The sequence below is a fragment of the Marmota flaviventris genome, chromosome 14, assembly GCF_047511675.1.
Source record: "Marmota flaviventris isolate mMarFla1 chromosome 14, mMarFla1.hap1, whole genome shotgun sequence".
Lineage (NCBI taxonomy): Eukaryota > Metazoa > Chordata > Mammalia > Rodentia > Sciuridae > Marmota > Marmota flaviventris.
In genome coordinates, this window is record NC_092511.1 from 43,630,115 (window position 1) to 43,653,669 (window position 23,555).

A 23,555-nucleotide genomic window follows, 5' to 3' on the forward strand; every position below is an offset into this window, starting at 1 on the left:
TCCAAATTCCTATGGAGAGTTCACAGATGGATCATGGAAAGTGACAGATGATTCTGAATTAGTAAAATACACTATTTTTTAGGATTCATGTGATCTGTACCATAATGTTTTTATCCTTTATGCAATATTTTAAATCTATTTTTACTTCTAGGGGAAACTTCTTCTGTATGATAAATAAAAATACACAAATTAGGGCTGTTAAGTATCTCTTCAAAAAAACATTTACTCAGACTTTTAGGTGAAAATACTGACCCGATTTTCCATTGATTTCTTTACTAAGTTAAAACTTTTCCATCTAGAGTCAAATTCATGCTTGTGAGATCCTTGGAATTGTAAAAGGTCTCCAACAATCTGTGTCAAAAGAATTTCAAATTTTATTTACAAATCATGAAGGTAAGCGTGATCATATTAATTATAGAACTATAATATGGAAAACATACCTTTATGATTAGAAATAATGACTTGGTATCATCTTCTGAATTATCAAGTATGTGGTCTACAAAGGGAAAAGAAAAATATTTGGTTAAAATATTTTAAATTACTAGAAGAACACCAATCCATTGATTCAGGAAGAAAACACTGCCCAATATGCTCACAATTTAAAATAATATATGTTAAACAAAAGCACATGCTATAGAATTAAATTCATAAACATCTATTAGTATGGATAAATGGAATATACACACACACATATATATATATATATATACTTACTAAGAAGTTTCCTTATGACCCTAGCAATTGCTTCTCGGTGGTTCTCTCTGGATAGATCTGTTTTTTAAAAAACAAGAGAAGGATCTTTAGAATGTTCCTCAGACTACTGAATTTCGTATCAACAGTTTGTGTTAAGGTATAAAGCTGGGCATGGTGGCCCACACCTATAATGCTAGCTTACTAGAGAGGCTGAGGCAGAAGGATCACCTTGTTTGAAAATAAAATAATACAAAAAGGCTGACAGATGCAGGTCAGTGGTAGAGCATTTATCTAATATGCTAGGACTTTGTTTGGTTTTAATCCCCAGTACTGGGGGGGGCAGGGAGAGAAAGCAGAAAAAAAAAAAGGGAGAAGCACAGAGAGAGGAAATGAATATAACACTCAGGCAAAATCCAAATGGTTGTGCTTTTTATCACAGTTGGATTAATGACTAGTCATGACACTGAATAACTTTCAAAACCGCCATCTTTAAACCTGGGAGGCTCAGGCAGGAGGATAACAAGTTCAAGGTCAGCTTCTGAAAATCAGCAAGACCCTGTCTCAAAATAAAAATAAAACGGGCTGAGTGTATAGCTCAGTGGTGGAATGCCCCAGGTTTAATCCCCTGTACATTATAGAACATTCCACATAAGATGACTAGCTTATAAAACTTTGTTAGTGGGAAGGTGAAGAAAGCAAGATGGAAAAGGAGAGAAAAAACATCTCTATGGGTATTTCCAATGCTCTAATCACTAACTAGAAAACACAAATGTACAGAGTTTCTTGACCCCAAATCAAGCAATTTTACTTTATCAATTAATGTATGTAAATGATTCTAGTAATAATCCACCTGTATAGAAGTGTGCTAAATTTCTGTTAATGTTGGATTCAGAATATTAACACATAAAATATTTAGTCTATTCTTTATTTCAGGGGAAAAATTAGGCACTGTGGCTTGAATCTAGAGTCTTGAACATGCTAAGCAAACATGAGTTACATCCCCAGCCCAGTTTCACATATGTATTAATAAAAAATTTAACATTTGGAGGTGTAGCTTCTATTAGAGCACTTGACTTAACATGCACAAGGCCCTGGGTTTGTTCCCCAGAATGACATACACATAAAATAAAAATGTAACTTACTTTGACAGAAAGATACAAAGATTAGTAGAAAATAAGGGTCATAATGTTATCATTTACATCAAGTGTATCAGTCTCAAGAAGAATTTTAAACATAAGTAAACCCTCTGATACAGGAAAACATGCCTGTCTGCTCAGAAAGTATTCATATTTACTGACACAATTTCTATCTTTTACGAATTATTGTTTATATAATTTTCCATTTTCACACAAAAATGATTACTGTGAAATTCATTCATTTTATGAATCAAAGAAAGTGTAAGAAAATCAAAATTACAAAACTATTCAATTTTAATCTTAATAGACAAAAATAGTTCTCACATTTTCACTCAGATTAGGGCTCACATACCATATTCAAGTCCAGTGTACAACTTCGTCTCCTCCAAGGACACCATACTTGGTACCCTGTATAGAAACAAGAGTGCTTCCATTTACTGATAATACCAATATAAGAGATGAAAGGGGAAAAGTCTCATCACTAAAATACTTAAATTAACAGAAAGATAATGATCTTTTAACACAAAGACTTCCAATCTTCAATATTTCAATTCTTTAAACTTCCGAAGAGTAATGCTGTCTACTTCAGTAAGAACCATATTAAAGAAAATGTAAACTTAGTGTCTTCAGGGTAAAAAATTCATCCCCCAAAAGGAACAGAATATCATTAATTCAATATTCAAATGTAAAAGCATAAATCTGATGATGATAAACATTTATACAAAGAAATTTTGGCTTCATTAATTATATAATAATGGTTAAAACTCAAAATTTTATTGCAGTATATACATATAGCAGAAAAATTTTATATAATTATCTCCCCTTTAAAACTAGCAAAAATGGATATGTCCTAATATCTACAGTGAAATGCTACTGCTTTTTAAGAAACTGACGTGTAAAAATACTGCATTTCCTAAAGATCTCCCACAAAGAATGTTATCAAAACCAGACGCAGCTAGTCAAATCATTAAAAGGTTAAAAGTCACCTTTTGTGTATGTGAACAGAGAATAAGAATCTATGCATCTGAAATATATGTTTTCATCAATGAACAGTATACTTCAATTTTCAACATTTTATTTCAAAATAATGAGATTCAATGTAATAGCTGGGTTTAAACTAAGATGATGCTTTCTAAAAGGAGGAACATGGATATGAACACCAAAGAAGCATGAAGAGAGAGCAGGTTCAATACAAGGCTAATTAATAAACAGAAAGTATAATATCATTATTCATCATCAATAAATTGTGCAGCTCTTAACATGAAAATACACCCAACATACCCCCGCCAAAGTATTGAAATTAAATGAGTTATGAGTTATCTCTATTTTAAAAACGTTATGATTACATAAATGACAGTTATGTATATATGTTCCTCACATAATCTGGTGCCTAGGATAGCAGTAACACCTTCCCAGGTTTCAAAACCAAACTACAGAGTAAAAACAAAGAATGGCTTCTTTTTCTCTAATTCACTTCAAAGTTCACTAATACTTTATTGTAAAATATGCTAATTTGCTTTTCTGAGACTTTTAAGTTCAAATTTACTAAACTTCTATTCTAAGAAGTTTCAATCTCTGGCAACTTGCAAAATTAAGCATCTTGTAAATATAATCCAAAAATATATCTAAAATCTATATACTAAAAGGTAAAATCAGTTTCTTTTACAATGAACTTCAAGTCTACTGAAATTAGATTTCACTAAGAGAAAAGATCTGTGCTCAGAGTAACATGCTCCTCTGCTAGAACACAAATTGTCATGGATGCCTCTTCACTGCTGCTACAAACCTAAATGATTAGAAAATAGAAATAGAAGTCTATCTCACCCAGCATTATACCTAATACCATAGGTAACTGAATCAAGCATGAATTTTAATCAGTCCCATTATTCTTACAAATAGAATAAAAGCAATCTATAGTACATTAGTCTCCAAAATTTTTTCTATATCAAACAAGATTATCATTAATATTATCACTTGAAATGCATACAATAAAAACATGTGAAGTGCATTTCTGGCTCCAGTACTATAATCACATTCAAAACAAGTTTCATCTAAGAAGCCTAATGCTAATTTCTTTAATCTATGTATCGCTTTGAATTAATTTCCAATCAGAAAATTTCAAGAAATAGTATCATTTATGCTATTTTCAAAAGATAGCACCTTGTACATGACTTTAAAATATTTACTTCCTCTGCTTTAAAAACCTGAAATTTATATAGATATAGATAATGTGTTCAGACATATATTTCAATAATTCTGTCATCTACCACAAGTTCCTTTGATGCCAATTTATCTAAGATTCAGTTTTAATTTGATCTCCTTATCTACCCCAAATTAATTAAACACCAACTGCATTGGCATGGTTTATAGCAAACATTTGTTAGTAAGTATAAATAGATATTTACATTAAATATTTCTTCTGATCTTTAACCAAATAATTTTGTAGAAGAAATCTCTATTACCCAAGAAATATATGAAAAATTTGTATATATACATATATATTCTTCCCTCCCTCCCTCTCTCTCTTTCTTTGTGGCTGCCTTAGAAGTCTACATACACCTAGAATGTACTCACTGATATTTAAAACTGTTTTAGAAATAGGGATCTAGTCTGTGGTATGGCCCTTGTCTATCATGTTTGAAGCCCTGGGTTTGATCTCCAACATCACAAATAAAATAAATAAAATAAAAATAAAACTACTCTTATCACTTATGTACATATTCTTAGCTGAACAGACTGCGGGAGAGCAGATCTATGTTCTGATTGAAAGGTATAGTAGCATCTATAATTTAAGTCAAATACCATCATACGTCTTCAAACTACTATCATTTGACCTCTTGAACTAAACAAAATTCTAAAAAATAACTCCAATGTAAAATACTATAAATAATACCATCTATACAATAATAATATTAAACCAGTTTCACAGCTCCTAGGCAGTAGCAGACCACCCAATTTATAACAATATGGATTAAAATGTTTGAATCACTTAAAAGACTTATGAATTTTCCACTATTGTGTTATTTGTATCACTAGATGGCAATCTTCTTTAGATTTGGTTAGAGTAGAATAATCACTGGTGAGAAAGAGAGCATGATAAAAAAAGGATCAACTAATCACAAAAGTAAATTACACAATACAAATAAAAAATGCAAATGAAGATTAAGTAAATTGGCGTGTAACAGCTATATGCAATAATATAAAATTTTTCCTGTTTCTAAGTTTAAGAACATCTTACCCTTCCCAAATATCCCTCCCCTTCCAAATGAAAACAAACAAAAGACATAAAACCAATCCACTAACAGGATTTTCCCCCCTTTAAAGATACAAGTATCTCACAAGCCTCTGTTGGCCTATTTCTGTGTTCTGTTCCCAATTCAATCCTGAGCATCAATCACTGCCATAAACACAACTGGTTCTTACTCTACCATGTGAACAAAGGGTTGTTAAGGAATGAGAAACTTTTTATACTAGAAGATTTAAAATTACTCTCAAAATAGAAACTATTTCCACACCTGACACACAAAGCTTTTTTAAAAAATCAATGAAAACAGTCAGAAGGTGAAATAAGCAGAAAACAGGGTTACTCACCGTGGAGTAGTAACTGTTTCCTTTTCTGTGTGCAGCTTCCCCAGCAGAGCTGGGTAGTTTCCTGGAGGTGCCAAGAGAGGTTAGCTAGCCCTGCCCCTCATTGCAAAAGCAACACATCCTTTCACATATCAATGAATTGGTCTCACTCTTAGACCTAAGAATTTTATTTATTTTTTTTTTTAGTGAAAAGTTAGTAAAAACTGAGAGCCTAAGAATAATTTAACTAAGAATGATTTAATAGATCTATCAGAGAAAAGGGGGCACAAAGTAAAGACGTATTTTGAGATGAAAAATGGTAACTCCTCTACCTTGAGTAACCCTGTTTTTTTAAGATGTTAGTTCTGTGTATGCTGTGATAGCTGATTAGCCCTCAAGAGATTAAACAAGAGTGGACTGAAAAAGGAGAAAATGACAATTTCAGAATTAAAGGCAAGTGTCTAAAACTCCTGTATTACCCTGGAAAGACATGATCCAACTTTCACAACTACAAAGGTAGAACCATGAGTATAAATTATAACCCTAACAATTCTCTTAAAAAATTAACTGAAAGTTCCAAGAGCAAAATAGGGAGATTCCACTTTAAGATTAATTCAGCAACCTGCAGTATCTAACAAAACTGTTGAAAATTTAAATTAAGGTATACTAAACTAAGAAATTTTACCCTTGATTACTCTCAAGATCCTTATCATACCCATACTTGACAACACTGTAAGTTTATAGTAAGAACAAGAATTTAGTAACTCTACACTGCTAAAGACCCAAAATTACAAGAGGACACCATTAGGTAGGTCATTCACTTTTATACTCAGGATTTAGCTTTTAATTTTTTGTCAGTTTCCAATCACACAGCACATAAAATAGGTTTTCAAATTTAGTAGCAATCTCCCTAACAAGGAGATTAAGACCACACCACATACTCATATATTAGGAACGAAAATTAGATTTACTTACAGGTTAACCCAAAAGTAAACTAAGCTTCTACTTTATCATTACTGTAATTTCCCAGAAGACAACTAGTATACTACAAATACATACAGAAGGCAAACAATACTGACTAATCTGACTGACAGTAATTATAGAAGTTAGAGAATATTTTACCCAACTAAAACTTAAATGATAAACGTTTAAATAAAAAAAAATACTTGAGTTGCTATGTACTTCTCAAAACTGATCTAATTTTTCAGAAGACGAATAGCATCTCATAATTTCACAATCAAGTTGTCATTAACGAGGTATTTTCTTAGGCATCTCAGGCATTACACTTTAGCATTCATAACAAATATGCATCCTCTGCTCCCCCATCTAGCACAACTGTCCTCTGCTCCTATGGAGTAAGTAATGTCCTCAGTCAAGTCTTCTCTTCTGTTTTAAACTGACCTGTGGAAAATCTATGAATTGTACTACACATATTCTTTCTTCCCACTAAGCAGTGTAATTTTATATCATGGAACAATGAAGTGATCACTTATTTTATTAGATTTTTTTTTTCAAATAAAGCTAGACAGTAGATTTTTACCAAGTATTAAACTATAGTAGAATAAGCATTTTAGAAATCTTAAAGGCTATTTTTATGAAACTGCTTCCAAAAAAAAAAAAGTTAAAATGTTATATATAGGACACAAACTATAAAATGGAAAGAATTCTGTTAAGACCTACTTAAGAGTTAAAGGAAGACTTTATAAACTCCCTCTTTTGGCAATTCAAATGAAAAGACAGGATTGTTTATTTTAGATTCTACTTTACATAATTAGCCTACATAAAGTAACTACAAAAAAACCTTAACAATATATATTAGTTGATAACTTATAAATATTGAAGTTTAGAAAATATTTTATATTTTAAAATGAATTTAAATATAATATTATTTATGTTATTGAATATATTTAATATGATTTCATTATATTACAGAAGATTTTAAGAAACAAAACTTTTCCATTTAAATTTATCTTTCCTTTTCAACTTTTTTGGGAAAATTGTTTAAGATATAGTAACAATTTCATAGCTTATAATGAATAGTAATATGGACTATTTATTCTATGGTATTTAAAATTTCAGGATATATTCTTTTTCCTTATTGAAAACGTATTTCATTATATAAAAAATCTAATTGGCTTTATAATAAATAATCAAATACATGAACTTCTGTCATAATGAACACTTACTTAGAAGGACACAGATTTTTCACTTCTCCTCACTATTATAGTGCACATGGCATAAATAGACCAATATCCTAATATAAACCACAAGGAAAACCTATAAATATCTTTAGCTGACCCTTTTGCAATTGCATCCTGATGATCATTCAGTAATAAAAATTTTCTACCCCAGAAGATACATGCTTTTCCTCTTACATATACTATTGGTTTAAATGACCATGATTCTCACTGTCAATAATTTCATATAGAACTCAATTCACTGATATACTAAATTTGTTACGTGCAAATTAACTTTTTACATGCCATAAAATGATTAAGTTATTATTTTTACACTAAGATCATCAAGGGGAGTGAAAAGGGGGGATCAAAGAAATGTCTATAGGCCTCTTATTTTTGAAATATTGTTTAAAATCAATTTTTTTTAAAATCAATCTATTTTTAAAAATAAAGTTTTATATATAATCTTAATTATAAATAATAAATTATATATATAATTTCAATTATAAAACTCATAAAACCCAAAAGTTATTTTAAGAATCTGAAAAAATTCCTAGGCAAACTTAAAACAATTTTCCTTAACCTAAAATGACCCTACATCTTCTTAAACTTAATAAATAATCTAAAAAGTTTAATGTCTGTGCATACAAAGTTTTCAGAGTGACATGAATGGGAATTATAGAAACCAGGAATGACCAGCAGTAGGCATTATGACTCTAAAAAATGTCTATACAAAATATGAAAAAGACAAACTATATTTTTAAACAGCTCCTTGAAGCTTTTTAAAGATTTCTGTTGCAAAATCAGCAAATACTTCTCCCTTGTGTATTCTGAAGAGTTATTTACTCATTTTAATGTGATTTTCAACCTTGCTCAGTAATAAGATGTTGAAAAATGAAGATCTTTAGATTACTGAAACTAGTAATTATCTACTTCTAAAACTTAAGCTATCACATTCTGATTTCATTCTAACTCAGTTTCTTCAGCTTAAATGGTAGCATGAAGAATGAATTGAGAAATTCATAATAGTAGAATGCTGAAAAGCAATTAAAATCATAGAGTTCAAATTCATAGTACTGAAGAAATTTTTATTAAAACAATCCATATATTTTTGTACTATAAAATTCTAAAGCAATGTTGACTGCAGGCAAAAGAAAGAAGCATCCTCCCTCCCCCATTTTAGAGAAAGAGTATTTACTTAGTAACTCAGTAAACTAACAGGTGAACCGAGTATATCTGATCACTCTTTCTTTTTTTTTTTTTTTGCCAGTACAAGGGATAGAACCCAGGGATACTTTAGGCCTGAGCTTTAGTCCCAGCCCTTTTTATTTCTGAGACAAGGTCTCACTAAGCCCAGGCTGGCATCAAACTTGCAATCCTCCTGCTTCAGCCTCCAAGCTGTTGGGATTATACTCATGTGCTGCCACACCCAGCTCACACTGATATTTTTTTAACTCACTCACATCCAGTTGTTCTTTTGATATCATTATAAAAATCTAAATAAAGGCTTTAAAAGTTTAGAGACCTAAATTATGACTTAGATATTGTTGACCTAACAATTACGAATAAAAAAGGTTAAAGTAATACAGGAACAACAGCAATAATATACCATCAGTAGGTCATTAAGTGACTCAAAATGTATGCCAAATGGAAAAACAGTATTAAATAAATAGTTATTTTTACTTACAAATTAGTAACTGGATCTCCTTTCAGTGGAGGTAGGAGGTTCCCTGAGCCAATTAAACAGTTGTGCACTATAGTCAGACTCTGTAGAATATCATCTCTAGATAAGAGGAAAAAAATATCATCATGTTTTAGAAGATTCCAAAATTCTCATTAAATAAGACTTCTAGAGTCTTAAAACATACAAACTTTATCAAAAGGGGATACATAAAATTATATCTTCAGTTTACCAACTTAATTAAAAGTTTAGGATAATTAAAGCTGCAGATGTACATCAGTGGCAGAGCATTGCCTAATGAGCACAAGGCCCTGGGTTTGATCCTCTAAAAAATTGTTTCAAATAATATTGGACAATTAAATATATTTATTGTTAATACTAGACCTACCTGCATTTAAACAGGCTCTAAATAATTAATAACAAGTGAAACTGTCCTTTGTGTAGTGACTCTTAATTTTAATCACCTCTTTCAACCACTACCACTAACAATAGGGGTAAAGAGCACTGCAGAAGATCTTCCAGCTTAATCCTTATCACCCCCCACCCCATTCTGGGGTGTGAGAATTGAACCCAGGGCCTCGAGGAGCTAAGTAACTCAGTTAGATCCTGTCTCCATTTAAATATAAAGAGGGCTGGGAATGTGGTTCAGAGGCAAAGCACCCCTGGATTCCATCTCAAGTACCCCCCAAGAAAAAACCTTTCAAAGATTCAGACTATTAAAGTCTAATGGTCTCAAAGTAACTATTTCTTGTTAAACACCTATACAAGAAAAAAAAAAATTACAGAAATATTTCTCTAAGTAACATTAACATCAACAATGTGAATTACTAAAAAGAAAACAAAATCTAAACTCAGTCAAGGAAAAAGGGATTTTTCTTTCAAAGGTATATATCTACGCACTTTCAAAAGAAAGAAGTCAAATTGCTAAACAAAAAACAGTTTCTACTACAAATTAGGATGAAAAAAACCTGAGTTTTCTTTTTAAAATGTTTAAATCTTGCTGAACTTTATTGTACCACACTATTTCAAATGTTTTTTTAAGTACATTTATGGCAGTTTTCAAAACAGTGAATATAAATACATCAGATATGCCCACAGAAAAGAGAAAAGCATAAAGATTCTTTCAGATCGCAATTAAATGATACTGATTGATTATAAAAGAAAGCCAACCTAGACATTTCAAGTTCTCCATCCCCACAACGCTGAAGTTTGTCGAGCTCAGGCTGAAGAAAGGAGTCCAACAAATAGAAGGCAAAAGAAACTTCCTCTGAAGATGGAACATGCCACTGAATTCCTAGATTCCACAAGTCCCCAGGTTTACCCCAATCCTAGAAAAGAACATTTCTTAATTACCTTGAGAAGCTGAAAATAAACATGTCTAAATATGATTTAAAGGGATTCAAAGAAATAATCCAAACCTAACCAAATAATATGCAAAAAGAGTGGCATATCACCGTAAACATCGCAAACATCCTATCACCCTTTCATTACCACTTGTAAAAAAAAAAAAAAAAAAGGATCACAGGGCTGGTGTGGTGGCACCCACCCACCTGTAATCCCAGTGATTCAGGAGGCTGAGGAAGAAAAATCACAAATTTGAGGCCAGCTTTGGCAACTTAGTAAGAGGCTGTCCCAAAAAAAGTTTAAAAGGAGTGGGAGCTAGGGGTTGGCCATGATGTCACACATCTATAATCCTAGCTACTTGGGAGGCTGAGATAGGAGGACTGTAAATCTCAGAAGAGCCCCATCTCAAAAAATGAAAGGTCTGGGGAGGTAGCTCAGTGGTAGAGTGCTCTTGAATTCAATCCCTACTATCCACCCTCACCTCACAAAATGAAAGATTTGGGAAAGCCTGAAGTAGATAGAGTTCAGTGGTAGAGTGCTACCATGCTCAAGGTCCAAGTTCAATCCCCAGAGCCACAAAATAAATAAATACATAAATTAAGTATTTAAAAAGCTGTAAGCTCAGTGACAGAGCACTTGCCTAGCATGTAACAGGCCCTAAGTTCAATACTCAGTACCATTTAAAAAGAAAATTCACCTCGAAGAGCCACTTAACATTATATTAAAAGAGTGACAGCAAGTTTATGTGCAGTTAGTTAGTGAAACAACAAAATTACACAGAATTACAGAATTATACATGGCAAACCAAGTTGTTTTATGTATAAACAGAAAACTAGAGTTTTAGCTCTATTTGAAGTGAGACACAAGTTTAATACATTATAATAGTTTTAATAATTTATTTTAAAACAAAAAACTGATATCTCTATATACAAGAAACACATTTTGAATTACTCAGGAAATGAAGCCAATTTATTATTATATCCTAAATTATTTAAAATGCTTGCCTTGATAGGAAAGTATTCAGAAGGAGGTTTGTCAAAGCCACCCGGTACACTGCAGTATTCTGTAGGGTAGATAAGTGTAGTAGAACGAAGAAGATGATGCAAAAGGTTACAAGACAGAGTGTAACCCTGCTTACAGGTTAAATGTAGGGTTCTTTGGAGAATCTTTACAAGCTGCTCCCTATAAAGAAGCAACTTCTTCCCATCCACTCGGGTAATCTAAAAATAGGGGGGGGGGGGAGAGTTGAAGATATTTTAGTTAAAAGATCAACAACCAATAATTAATGCAAAGTTCAGTGCTTAGCCACTAAAGTAGCCTTAAAATAGTGCTTTCTTAAAAATGAGTTTAATTTAGGATTGCCATATTAACTGTATTCTAATAATTTAATTCTCTTTGGACATTAAAACACATTTTCTGAGCTTAGGCTTTCATGTGCCAAAATAATATTCCTTTCAAAAGGGTCTATCTCAGGTTGGGGATGTAGCTTAGAGGTAGAGTACTTGTTTGGAATATATAATGCCCTGGCTTTTATCCCTAGTACCACAAAGAAGGGAAGGAGAGAAAGAAGAAAGGGGGGATGAAAAGAGAAAAATGAAAAGGGGAAATAGGAAAAGAAAAAAGAATGGGTATCTATCTTTTAAGAGATGAAACTTAAAACTGTTGAACTGTCTCATAATGGAAATTGAAATTTGACTGATGGCCAAATTTTATATCTGAATGATTCCAAAAAACTTTTCAATTAATGAGTTGTTCACACCAGACTTAATCAATAAAAACTCAATCAAATAGGTTTTTTATTAGTACTACTGCAATAGTAATAAAAAATGTACACTTCTTTGATAAAAGGAGAGTTCTGACTTTTTCAAGCTATATCAAGAAACTTCAAACTTTTGGCTTTCCACATTTTAAAACCAATTTGTCAGAAAGGGCTTAAAAGCATGTTAATATGTTCTTCCAAAAACTTACAATACCTCTGATAAAAGTTGAAGATTCCATAGTAACTCCTTATCTAGCTCTTCTTCATTCAACACATCATCATCTAAAATAGCAAAATACTATCAGATGAAAAAAATATGCATATGACTAAATAATTTTAAAATATTTCAATTAGCCAGTGCAGTAGCACACACTTATAATCCCAGTGACTTCAAAGGCTGATGAAGGAAGATCTCAAGTTTGAGGCCTGCCATAGCAACTCAGGAGGTAGAAAATAAACTTGAGAAAAATACACATACCAAACAAAAATTCTGCCTCTCTCTCTCTCTCAAAGAATAAGTGATATTTTAACAAAGTAATAAATATTAATTAAATAGAGTACAACTTCTAAGCTACCTGCCAACAAGGATGAGTCATTTTGGGGGAGGCAATTCCTTCCCCAAAATAAAGAAAGTAAAATGCTGCAGAGGTTCAAGGAATATATTTTCATTAACAGAGTTCTAAAACTGAAGAAAAAAACATATCTGGACTTGTAAAGACAGAATATTAATTTTATGACTTACTCATTGTAAGTTGAGTTATAACACTACAGCAGTGGGGAACAAATAGCTTCAAAGCTTCTTCTGGGCAGCACTGAAAACATATTTGTAAAAATAACTTTTATGAAAGGCAAACATGTAACAGTCACAAAATATACACTAGCATTGTTTTTAGTGGCAAAGGGGAGCTGTAAGCAGCTACTGACACGCTATGTATTTTCAATACAAGCACTTCTGAAATAATTAACCACACAAACTTATTGGTTGTTGAGACATTAATTCATTAGTTCAAAAAACTAAACTCACCTTTACAGCAGCACGGCACATGTCTGCCACCATGCGGCCTGCCACTCTTGTTTCAAATATATGTGAAATAGAAAAATTAAAAACCTTCTGAAGGGCCACCTGTTAAGATATATTAAAAAAATGAAAATGCCTAATCATCATTTTTAAGAAAATTAAACATCTTATGGAATATAAAAGAAAATGATAAATATACTACACTAAAAATAACAAGTAAGCAAGTAGCCATCTGATTTTATACAATTTGCTTAATAATGTTACATTCAGGTCTAAGAACAATCTGTGAAGACAATCCCAACTTGAACAAAACATTTAAGGAACAAGATTTTACTTGCTACAAAAACCATACGAACAAAACAGTAGCTAATAGCAGCAAATGCTGTTTAATTACCACGGTTAACCCAAAAAGTGGAAATTTCTGAAGTATGTTAACACTTTTTAAAATTTGTCCTTCTAACAACTATAAAACTACCCCTGCTTTAAAAAGACTTGAAGCTGCCTGTTTAATTTTATAATCATGTCACAGAATTTGGACTTGTTGGCTAAATGAAGAAATGAGTTCTAAACTTGGATTAACAATGCTGAAAACTATAAACAACTTTTACTCTGTTAAACAAGAGATGATTTATGTTCATTTCTTTATACTAACATAATCTTAGTAACTATCATGCAGTTGGATGGCAGTTTGGCTCTGAGCCAGGATGAACATGTTAAACAGTGATAATCTCAGAGGAAAAAATAAAAGAGGTACAAATAAAGACCATTCTTTTTTTATTATGTATTTATTTATTTATTTAAGTTATTGGTGGGCCTTTATTTAATTTATTTATGTGCTGAGAATCGAACTCACTGCCTCACACATGCTAGGCAAGCACTCTACCTCTGAGCCACAACCCCAGCCCCATAAAGAATATTCTTAAAGGCCACACTGTAAAAATTTAGGTACCAACCAGCATCAAATGTCAAATTCCTTATGGGGACAACTGTTTCTAATTTGTCAAAATTTACTCAAAGGCCAGGTCGTACCCTTAGATTTCAGCAGCCTGGGAGGCTGAGGCAGGAGGATCTCAAATTCAAAGCCAGGCTCAGCAACTTAGTGAGGTTCTGAGCAACTCGGTGAGACCCTGTCTCTAAATAAAATACAAAATAGGGCTTGGTATGTGGCGCAGTGGTTGAGTGCCCTGAGTTCAATCCCCAGTTACCACCACCCCCCATTTATTCAAAGGATATGATTTCTATCATGTGATGGCATAAATAATTCCCAAAACTTCTCTCCTAATTATATTTAATTGTAAATTTTTACAAAATAGTCATTTCCCATTATTCATGGTAGTTATGTTCTGTAAAGTTGCTGGGAATGCTTCTAAGAGAAATATAGCATTAGGTTGTTGTGGGCCTCTGGTCACAACATTTTTGTCAAGTGATCAGTACATAAACCTGTTTTAGGTGTGTATCTGTTTATGGACACTCATTTAATACTTACATTTCATTCATTAACATCGAACTCACAGTTAACAACTGTAAAACTCATGCCTGTTTTTTTCCCATTAGGCACAGCACAACTCTTAGGCTTAGAAATACTAGACCTTAGTTAAGCATTACATTCTTGGGAACCATTTTTAACCACTCCCCCCCCCCCATGCTGGGGATTGAACCCAGGGGCACTGTACTACTGATCTGTATCCCTGGCCCTTTTTACTTTTTGAGACAAGGTCTCGCTAAGTTGCTGAGATTACAGGGGTATGCCACCATACCTGGCCATTTTAACATTTTAAAACAGCAAAATCACTAATTAAAATGCAAACCAATATGGCACTAAAAAGTTTAAAGGACACTTGTTCATGTTAGAAGAATGGAAAAAGAATGTAAAGTGTGGCCTTGTTCAACCTTAGGCCAGGACCCTGTATGAGTTAATTCAAATTTTTTGTCATTCTACACAAGTTCTCACAAAAGCATTGATTTGGGGGTCACAAAGTTAAGCAAGTGGAAAGATTTGCAAATTGAAAATTTGTGAATATCAAGGACCAACTGTATAGGTTTTTTAAACCTTAGTATAGAAAGGGATCTGGCATGGTATATACACTTAAAGTAACTGACACTCAATTCTAAAACATCAAATAAAACTAAAAAAAATAATCTTCTTACCATAAATATTTCTTTGGAACATTGTGTGAGGATTGTGCTAAACGTAGAAGACAGACCTAATTCAACCAAACTCTCCAAGTGAGTCATTTTCTCAGTTTCGGTCTCTTCTCTTGTTTGCTCCAGTGTACTACTTTCTATAAGTCCAAAGCATCTAAATAATCCATACAAAATATAATTTTAGCAACTAAAACCTGGTTTAACATTTAATGATAATTAGATAAGCTTCTTCTTCTTCTTTTTTTTACAAATTAAATATCTATCACTTTTCAAGTGATAGGGAGAAATTTCTGTCTAGGGTAGAACAGCCATTTTCCAAATATCAAAAGAAAGACAAGCCTAGGCTACCAGCTGGTGCTCACCTGTCCATAAACTGCAAGACGAAATCTTCAAATTCAGCTGTGGCGGAACACAGTTCTCGTTCCACCTGTAACACCCAAATGTGGAGAGAGATTACAAATAGCCTTTGATTTTTTTTTTTTCTCTGAACTAACAAAACCCAATTATGGCCTAAAACAGATTTAACACTGAATTATTGTGTTGGATACTGTGAGAAACAATACCACAATCACACATCAATTTAGAACAACTCAATCCACTACTTTCTAGGAACCAAACAAAAGGTAATTAACACATTTTACAAGGGTCAAAAACAACATAAGGGGGGCTGGGGATGTGGCTCAAGCGGTAGTGCGCTCGCCTGGCATGCGTGTGGCCCGGGTTTGATCCTCAGCACCACATACAAAGATGTTGTGTCCACCAAAAACTAAAAAATAAATATTAAAAATGTCTCTCTCTCTCTCTCACTCTTTCTTTAAAAAAAAAACAAAAACGTAAGGGCTGGGATTGTGGCTCAGCGGTAGAGTGCTCACTTAGCACACGCGAGGCCCTGGGTTTGATCCTTGGCACCACATGAAACTAAGTGAAATAAAGGAACTGTGTTCAACTACGACTAAAAAATAAAAAAAAAAAAAAAGTAGTCAACTTTATTACCAATTAGAGTTAAAACTGCTAGTATACAAAGAATGGTGTCTCACTACTTGATATCCAAATGAAGCAAATCAAGTATTAACATGATTATAATACAGAAAATAGTTGTGAAAAAAAAACCACCATAACCCTCCCCGCAAAGTCTCTTTTCATTAGATGCCAATACTGGGAAAGTTTATTCCTAGGTTGATAGAAAAAACTTTGACCCACTTCCTATGGTAGGTGCTACACAGACTATCTTACCCAGTGACAGTCTGGCATTTTATTTATACCATTCTAGTAAATGAAACTTTTGTAGAGTTATCCAAGTTTGTTTTAAAACTATCTAATATACATTAAGAACGCACATGCTTTAAGAATTAGAAATTAATTTAATCATTTTTAACCAGACAGCATCCTTACTTCTGTTAGGTCATCCCTTTCCTGCAGTACAGATGAACAATCTACTAAAGGCACCAGAGTAGAAAATGTTGCTATAAACTGGAATGTGATCTGTGGGAAGATGCAAAGAATTTTCAACATTAATCATATAATTTTATTTCAATTCAAGCATACCATAAGCTAAACAGCTCCCCTCTCCAAAATTATCATGAGGGAAATCCCGTAACAATCGTTCTGAATATTTTTCCCTTAGAATTTCACATTTTTAAGTACCCAAAACTTAACTGGCTGTCACTTCAATAATGAAGTTATACTAAATTTATTTTCCATATAGTTACTTATTAGGTTTAGGCACAAAGTTCTCCAATCTTTTGTTACTGAAAAGTTGCTTAGTTTTCCACCTCAAGTGTAATACTATTTTAACTAAGGGTAAAAATAAAATGCTCATGCAGAACCTAGAAAACCAGAAAGGGAAAATGAGAAAAATGATACTATCTGTATATAAGCAGAAGATGGCATTTTTCTTCACATTCCCTTTATGCTGATAGATGAAGGAAAAGGTAAATGATCAAAACATAGGGTAGTTTTAAAAATATCTGTTTAAGGAAAAATAGTAAATACCTAATGAGCTTTAAAACATCATTATGATCACCACAAAAGTGGGAACTTAATAAGTTATTCTTTATATACGGGTAGTTGGCCAAAATACATTCTGTCATATATAACTAAAAATTTTTTTAAAAAATCATATGATCAGGGCTGGGGATGGATGCAATTCCCAGCACCACAAAAACAACAACAACAAAAAAAAAACCCTCTTACTATCATTAAATATATACAGGTTATGGCAAATTACGTAACAAAGGAAGGTATAAGCTTCAACAATTTCTCATAAATCTAAACTTAGGCACCAACATATGTAATGCTGTTATCATTAACAGATTTTATGATGAATGGTGTTATAAAGAACTTCAGATTTTAAATTCAAGATGTTCTTTTACAAAATATAAACACAGAATAAAAAAAAATCATCAATATGCTCACCATGCATTTACTAAAGTCATTTGGATCCACCCCAGGCAATGCTCTCATCAACAGAGGTAGCATATGTGTTGGACCTTCAGGAAACCATCTGCCCCCTGATACCAAACTTCGGGCTACTCCAATTACACAACTTAAAGTAGCTGTGAGCTGGTGAGGTTCTGTTAATGTCTCTAATGCAGGATATGTTCTACAGTTTGAAAACAGAATTTTACAACATTAAATATACTAAATTCATATACTGCATTGTGATGTAAAAAATAAATCAACAGAGTATCTGGAGTGAAAATTTGCTGTCAATGTTAACAGAATCACACATATAAAGGAAAAGTACATGCACAAAAAAGAATAGACTGGTGCATCTTTTTCCAATCCCCTATTATTGTCATCTCTATCCATGCAAATTCTACATGAAGAAGAGCATAAACTAATGGACTTGAGTTATTTTATCCACCTTAACCCACATTATACTAACCTAATGGTTCAATTAAGAATAATAAATTAGAAACTGAGTATAGTGGGACACGCTTATAATTCAAGCGGCTCAGGAGGTTGAGGCAACTTAGCAAGGTCCTAAGTAACTCAGTTGAGACCCCGTCTTTAAATAAAATACAAAAAAGGGCTGGGGATGTGGCTCAGCGGTTGAGTGCCCCTGGATTCACTCCAGTACCAAATAATAATAATAATAATATAAATTAAAATACAGGAATAAGTTACAAATACCCACTCATCACTTTTATAGGAAATACAATCTCACTGAAACGTAACCTGCTCTTTTTAAAAAAGGCTTAAAATCACAAATCAGTTATACAAAACATGATAATATTCCTGGCGCTAGAGGGAGAGAACTGTGGGGAATAAGACAAAGACAAATGTGAATAACAAGGTAACTAATGAATTGATAACAAAGATTTAATTAAAAAAAAAAAAAAAGACAAATGTGATGTTTGGTCACAAAGTGTTTAAAAGCTAACAATAAAAATCTATTTTAAGAGGGCAGGGGTATCCAAAATATAGTTATTTTAAATTCCACTTATATGGGAAATTTCATTATGTATTATGTGGAGAAAGGAAATTTATAACTAAGATTAAAAAAAAAAAACTATGTCCTATTGTAAAAAATGAAGGAAGCACATTACACTGAAGAATCTTTGGAGATGCAAAACTCTTAAAGTGTACACTACCATGTGGGGTTTACAGCTTTATTTTAAGTTCTGCATTTATAAAAGGAAAAAAACCTAAAAATAAGTCATGTCACAACACAGCACAAAATTACAGTTCAAAGTCTCAAAAAAAAATGACATTTTGGCTAAGCACACAATATTGCTCAATATATTAAATTTATCCAAACATTGAGAACTAAAGAAGAAAGATGTGACCAAAGTACACAATTTTGTTTATAAAGTTTGTTCCTTCTACAAAATACTTTATCTCATTATTCATAATTACTCAGTCCAAAAATAAATAAGGTAAGAGTGCGGTGGCACACACCTTAATCCCAGCAGCTCCGGAGGCTGAGAGAGGAGGATAGCAAGTTCAAAGCCAGCCTCAGTAACGGTGAGGCACTAAACGACTCAGTGAGACCTGGTCTCTAATAAAACAGAAAATAGGGCTGGGGATGTGGCTCAGTGGTAGAGTACCCCTGAGTTCAAGCCTGGGTACCAAAAAAAAAAAGAAAAAGTAAAAAACACTGAAATCCTCCTCCAAAATTTCAGCTATGAAAATAGATGAAGTCCCTCCTCCCTAGGGAACATCAATGAACCTACCATAACTATTAGCTTCTATTACCCAGTAGAGATCAAGGAGCAAAGGACACTTTGAACTGAAGATAGGGGAAATTGTCTACCTTCTCTATACCATTTACTAATTATCTTCTATGAGTTCAAGAGTTTCATTGTTCCAAGACATGTACACCAGGTGAGTGGTACAGTGTTTGCCTAGAATGTATCTGGGTGGGGGCTCTCAGTTACACCCCCAGCACTTACAAAGAAATGAGGCTGAGAAAGTAAGGTACAACCTAACTTGAATACTCATTGCAATGAAAACAGGATGAAACTGCATCATAAAGCAACTGAAATGTATAGGTAATGTATAGGAGCCACATTTTGGTAAATATCTTAAACAGTGTGTTCCTCCACAAGTAACTGTGACCATATTACATATCCTGACTCAACAGTAGGTTCAAATAGACTGTGGTCTGGATTCCTTCACTAAGGACCCCTACATAAATTCTTATGAAATTCAATTGTAGATCACTCTGGGATCCAAAAACTAACATGTTTCCTTTTACCTTTCAAAGACATTTTAGAGAAAAACAGTAAGGTTCAAGTTCAGGTAGCAGAAAAAGATGACGCTTAATAGAAAGCTGAAGTAATAATTTCTTGAACACTCAAAAAACTAAATTTCCTTCTTAGCATACACTATTCCTAGATTGTGAGAGTAACTAGGCAATTAGAGAGCTACTTTAGATGCTGTTTTAACACACAAAATAAAATAAATGCAATCAAATTTATACTGTAAATACAATACACCGAAGATTATACAGTACATGAAAATAATTAAGATAAAGAAATTTTCCTGTTATCACTGATTCACTGCCACATTCTCACATTTTTAATACTTAGTGACACATTTTGAAGGAAAAAAATAGATCTTAATTTATGAAAAAAAAAAAGATTTGGTAACTATCATATGCAGATATCCAAAATACTTACACTATTCATTTCCCTTTCATTTTTTTTTTTTTAAGAGAGGTGAGGTGAAAGAGAGAGAGAGAGAGAGAATTTTTAATATTTATTTTTTTTTTTAGTTTTTGGCGGACACAACATCTTTGTATGTGGTGCTGAGGATCGAACCCGGGCCACACGCATGCCAGGCGAGGGCACTACCGCTTGAGCCACATCCCCAGTCCCTCCCTTTCATTTTTTTCTCCCTAATAAATCTTTATCAAGTTACAAATCAAGTTAAAACCTCTTGTTTCTCCTCTAAAAATAGATAAAAGCCCTGAAAATCCAAAACAGATTCCACAGAAAGGAAAAGGAACAGATGACAAGACTAACTTAGCTATAGTTGAACCTTCCGCTAAACAGGTATAGCACTTACCTTTCAAGTACAGGGGGTATTACTAACTCAGGTCTCATGAGTGCAAGATTCTGCAGAGCCTGGGCTGCTTCTAGACTACCAGTTTTGCTAAACATAGCCAAAAGAACAGGCTGAATAATGCATTGTACAAAGTCTGTAACATCTTGATCAGTAAGCTTATGGCTATCAGGCACAGGAGTTAACCAAGAGGGCTTCTTGTATCTTTCACGATGCAATCTTCTAACAACACTGTTTGGCAATCGCTGAAGTAGTTTCATTAACTTGTTCTGGGAACAAAGAAACAAAAAGTTCTAGGTAGTTGCAACTTTCTCTTGTAGATATTTATGGCTCTTCTCTATCCACTCAAGAAAGGATTTTTGAAATAACAGCTCTAAATACAAAGATTACTGCTAAACTGTATAGAATTAAACACTATCAATTAAATATTGAGAACAATTAATAAAAAATGAGTTTTGCCAAGCACAGGGTGCATGCCTGTTATCCCAGTGACTCAGCAGATAGGAAGTTTGAGGCCAGTCTGCATTCAGCAAGAACCTCAGTAATTTTAGCGAGATCCTGTGTCAAAATAAAAATAAAAAGGTCCCTTGCTGAATTCTCAAGTACCAAATAAATAAAATAAAATGAGTTTCAAATTCTAGTTTTAAGAATTTCTAGCACCACATAAATTTTCTGTTGCATAAAAAGCCACTTTAAGGAAGTAAAAAAGAAACAAAAAAATCTGCTGACATGATAAAATAGAAAAGATGATCCTATGGCATTTTTGGTATTGTCTTTTGCAAAATATGGCAGTTTGTCATCAGTAACCCATAGCAGTATGTCTTATTTCTGTATGTTCTATGAAAGTAATAACTTACTAGGCAACAGTTAAGTATGACCATATTTTTAAATATTTTAAATACTATAGATCAAATTGAACATACTCACCAGCCAGCGCCCATTATTTGAAGGATGGTAAAAAGATGTGATGCTGTTAAACAAACCAGCTAAGTGTTTTTGCACTAGCTTACTTGGTCCACCCTGTTCAAATAAAAGAATAAAAATGTCAATATCTACATTACACTGCAAAAAAAAGGAGACAGGGTCAACAGGCCCAGGCCTATATACAAATCTATAATGTGGTTCACCTTCATACTGATGACAAAAATCAATTCTACCTCTAAATAAGGATCAAAACAATTCCCCAATGAATTGCATGCAAAGCAATTTAAAACATTCTACTAAAAATAAAAGCAACTAAATTAAACACTTGGGGGAAAAGTGTATTTTTCAACTTAATAGTATATTTTAGAGTTCTGAAGTAAAATAACATGCATACTAAAATTTATTACTAAGATCATTATCCAAAAATAACTGGGCTGGGGATGTGGCTCAAGTGGTAGCACGCTCGCCTGGCATGCGTGCGGCCCGGGTTCGATCCTCAGCACCACATACAAACAAAGATGTTGTGTCCGCCAATAACTAAAAATAAATAAATATTAAAAATTCTCTCTCTCTCTCCCTCTCTCACTCTCTCTTTAAAAAAAAAAAAAAAAACTAATGATGGCTAATATGAAGCACATAAGGCATTTCTTAAATGAATCATTAAGTGAATTCCTCATCCTTTGGAATGATAAGAGATGCTTTACATAAATGTAGTTATATATTTTATAATTACTTCCAAAGGTTTAAAATGTCCAAATTTGTTACATTGGGCCCTATTTTTTTACTCAAATAAGAAAATTATTCTTATTTTTCAATCTATTACCAAAACAAACACAAAACAATCAATCGAACAACATAACTTGGAAGGAAAATGAGGGGAAAAAAGATAGCTTTCTTCTGTCAAGTTGATAGAGAACTACAATTTGAACTTAAAATCTTTGTCTTGTGGTGATCTTTCAAGACACAGCACAAAAGTAAACTAAAATGTCAAATTATATTAGGAACATGACTAGCTGCTAAATGAAATCCATGTTCATGTTTCTAAATCCAGTATCTAGAATAGGCCAGAAACATAATAATTTTATAGCAAAATGCAAAAATCTTCAAACTTCTGGCAATAATCAGCATTATAGATTTTATTGTTGGGGCTGTTTTTCCAGTAATGGGAACTGAACCCAGGTAGGCCAGCACTCTACCACCAAGCTACATCCTCAGACCCCTTTGAAAATTTATTTTGAGATAGGTCTTGCTATTGTTGCTCAAGTTGGTCTCAAACAATTTTTCTGCCTCAGTCTCCCTAGCAGCTGGGATGATAGGAATGTGTCACCATGACCAGTTTCGTTTTTTTAATTTTATTTTTACATTTAACACAAAATGTAGCCACCAATGAGAACTGTGTGGGAAGGCAGAGCAAAATGCACTCAAGGCTTACATTAATCACCATCTAGTTCTGTGGCTCCCAAAACGTGAGTTTCACCTTATTGCCTATATAAGATAGTAAGCAAACATGTAGTTGTTGTATTCATCTCTTACTGAATGTTAGGAAAATGGGATTTCTCTTCTTAACAATAAAATGATAATAACAATGGGGAGCTTGAAT

The 23,555-nt window shown here is 32.9% G+C and overlaps 1 protein-coding gene across 2 annotated transcripts in view; it reads right to left on the reverse strand.

Moving 5' to 3' along the window:
* Psme4 (proteasome activator subunit 4) overlaps nucleotides 1-23,555 on the reverse strand; it is a 98,760-nt gene that overhangs the window by 41,199 nt on the left and 34,006 nt on the right. For both annotated transcript variants that reach the window (XM_027934320.2, XM_071601568.1), the window contains 16 exons: nucleotides 21,959-22,051; nucleotides 21,035-21,300; nucleotides 17,936-18,122; nucleotides 16,913-17,002; nucleotides 15,883-15,947; nucleotides 15,524-15,674; nucleotides 13,382-13,480; nucleotides 13,100-13,169; nucleotides 12,572-12,639; nucleotides 11,603-11,818; nucleotides 10,425-10,582; nucleotides 9,261-9,356; nucleotides 2,182-2,237; nucleotides 715-771; nucleotides 441-496; nucleotides 253-351 (listed from right to left, as the gene is read on the reverse strand). In XM_027934320.2, coding sequence (XP_027790121.2) covers nucleotides 253-351; nucleotides 441-496; nucleotides 715-771; nucleotides 2,182-2,237; nucleotides 9,261-9,356; nucleotides 10,425-10,582; nucleotides 11,603-11,818; nucleotides 12,572-12,639; nucleotides 13,100-13,169; nucleotides 13,382-13,480; nucleotides 15,524-15,674; nucleotides 15,883-15,947; nucleotides 16,913-17,002; nucleotides 17,936-18,122; nucleotides 21,035-21,300; nucleotides 21,959-22,051 — 1,827 coding nt within the window. The remainder of the gene's footprint in view (nucleotides 1-252; nucleotides 352-440; nucleotides 497-714; nucleotides 772-2,181; nucleotides 2,238-9,260; nucleotides 9,357-10,424; nucleotides 10,583-11,602; nucleotides 11,819-12,571; nucleotides 12,640-13,099; nucleotides 13,170-13,381; nucleotides 13,481-15,523; nucleotides 15,675-15,882; nucleotides 15,948-16,912; nucleotides 17,003-17,935; nucleotides 18,123-21,034; nucleotides 21,301-21,958; nucleotides 22,052-23,555) is intronic.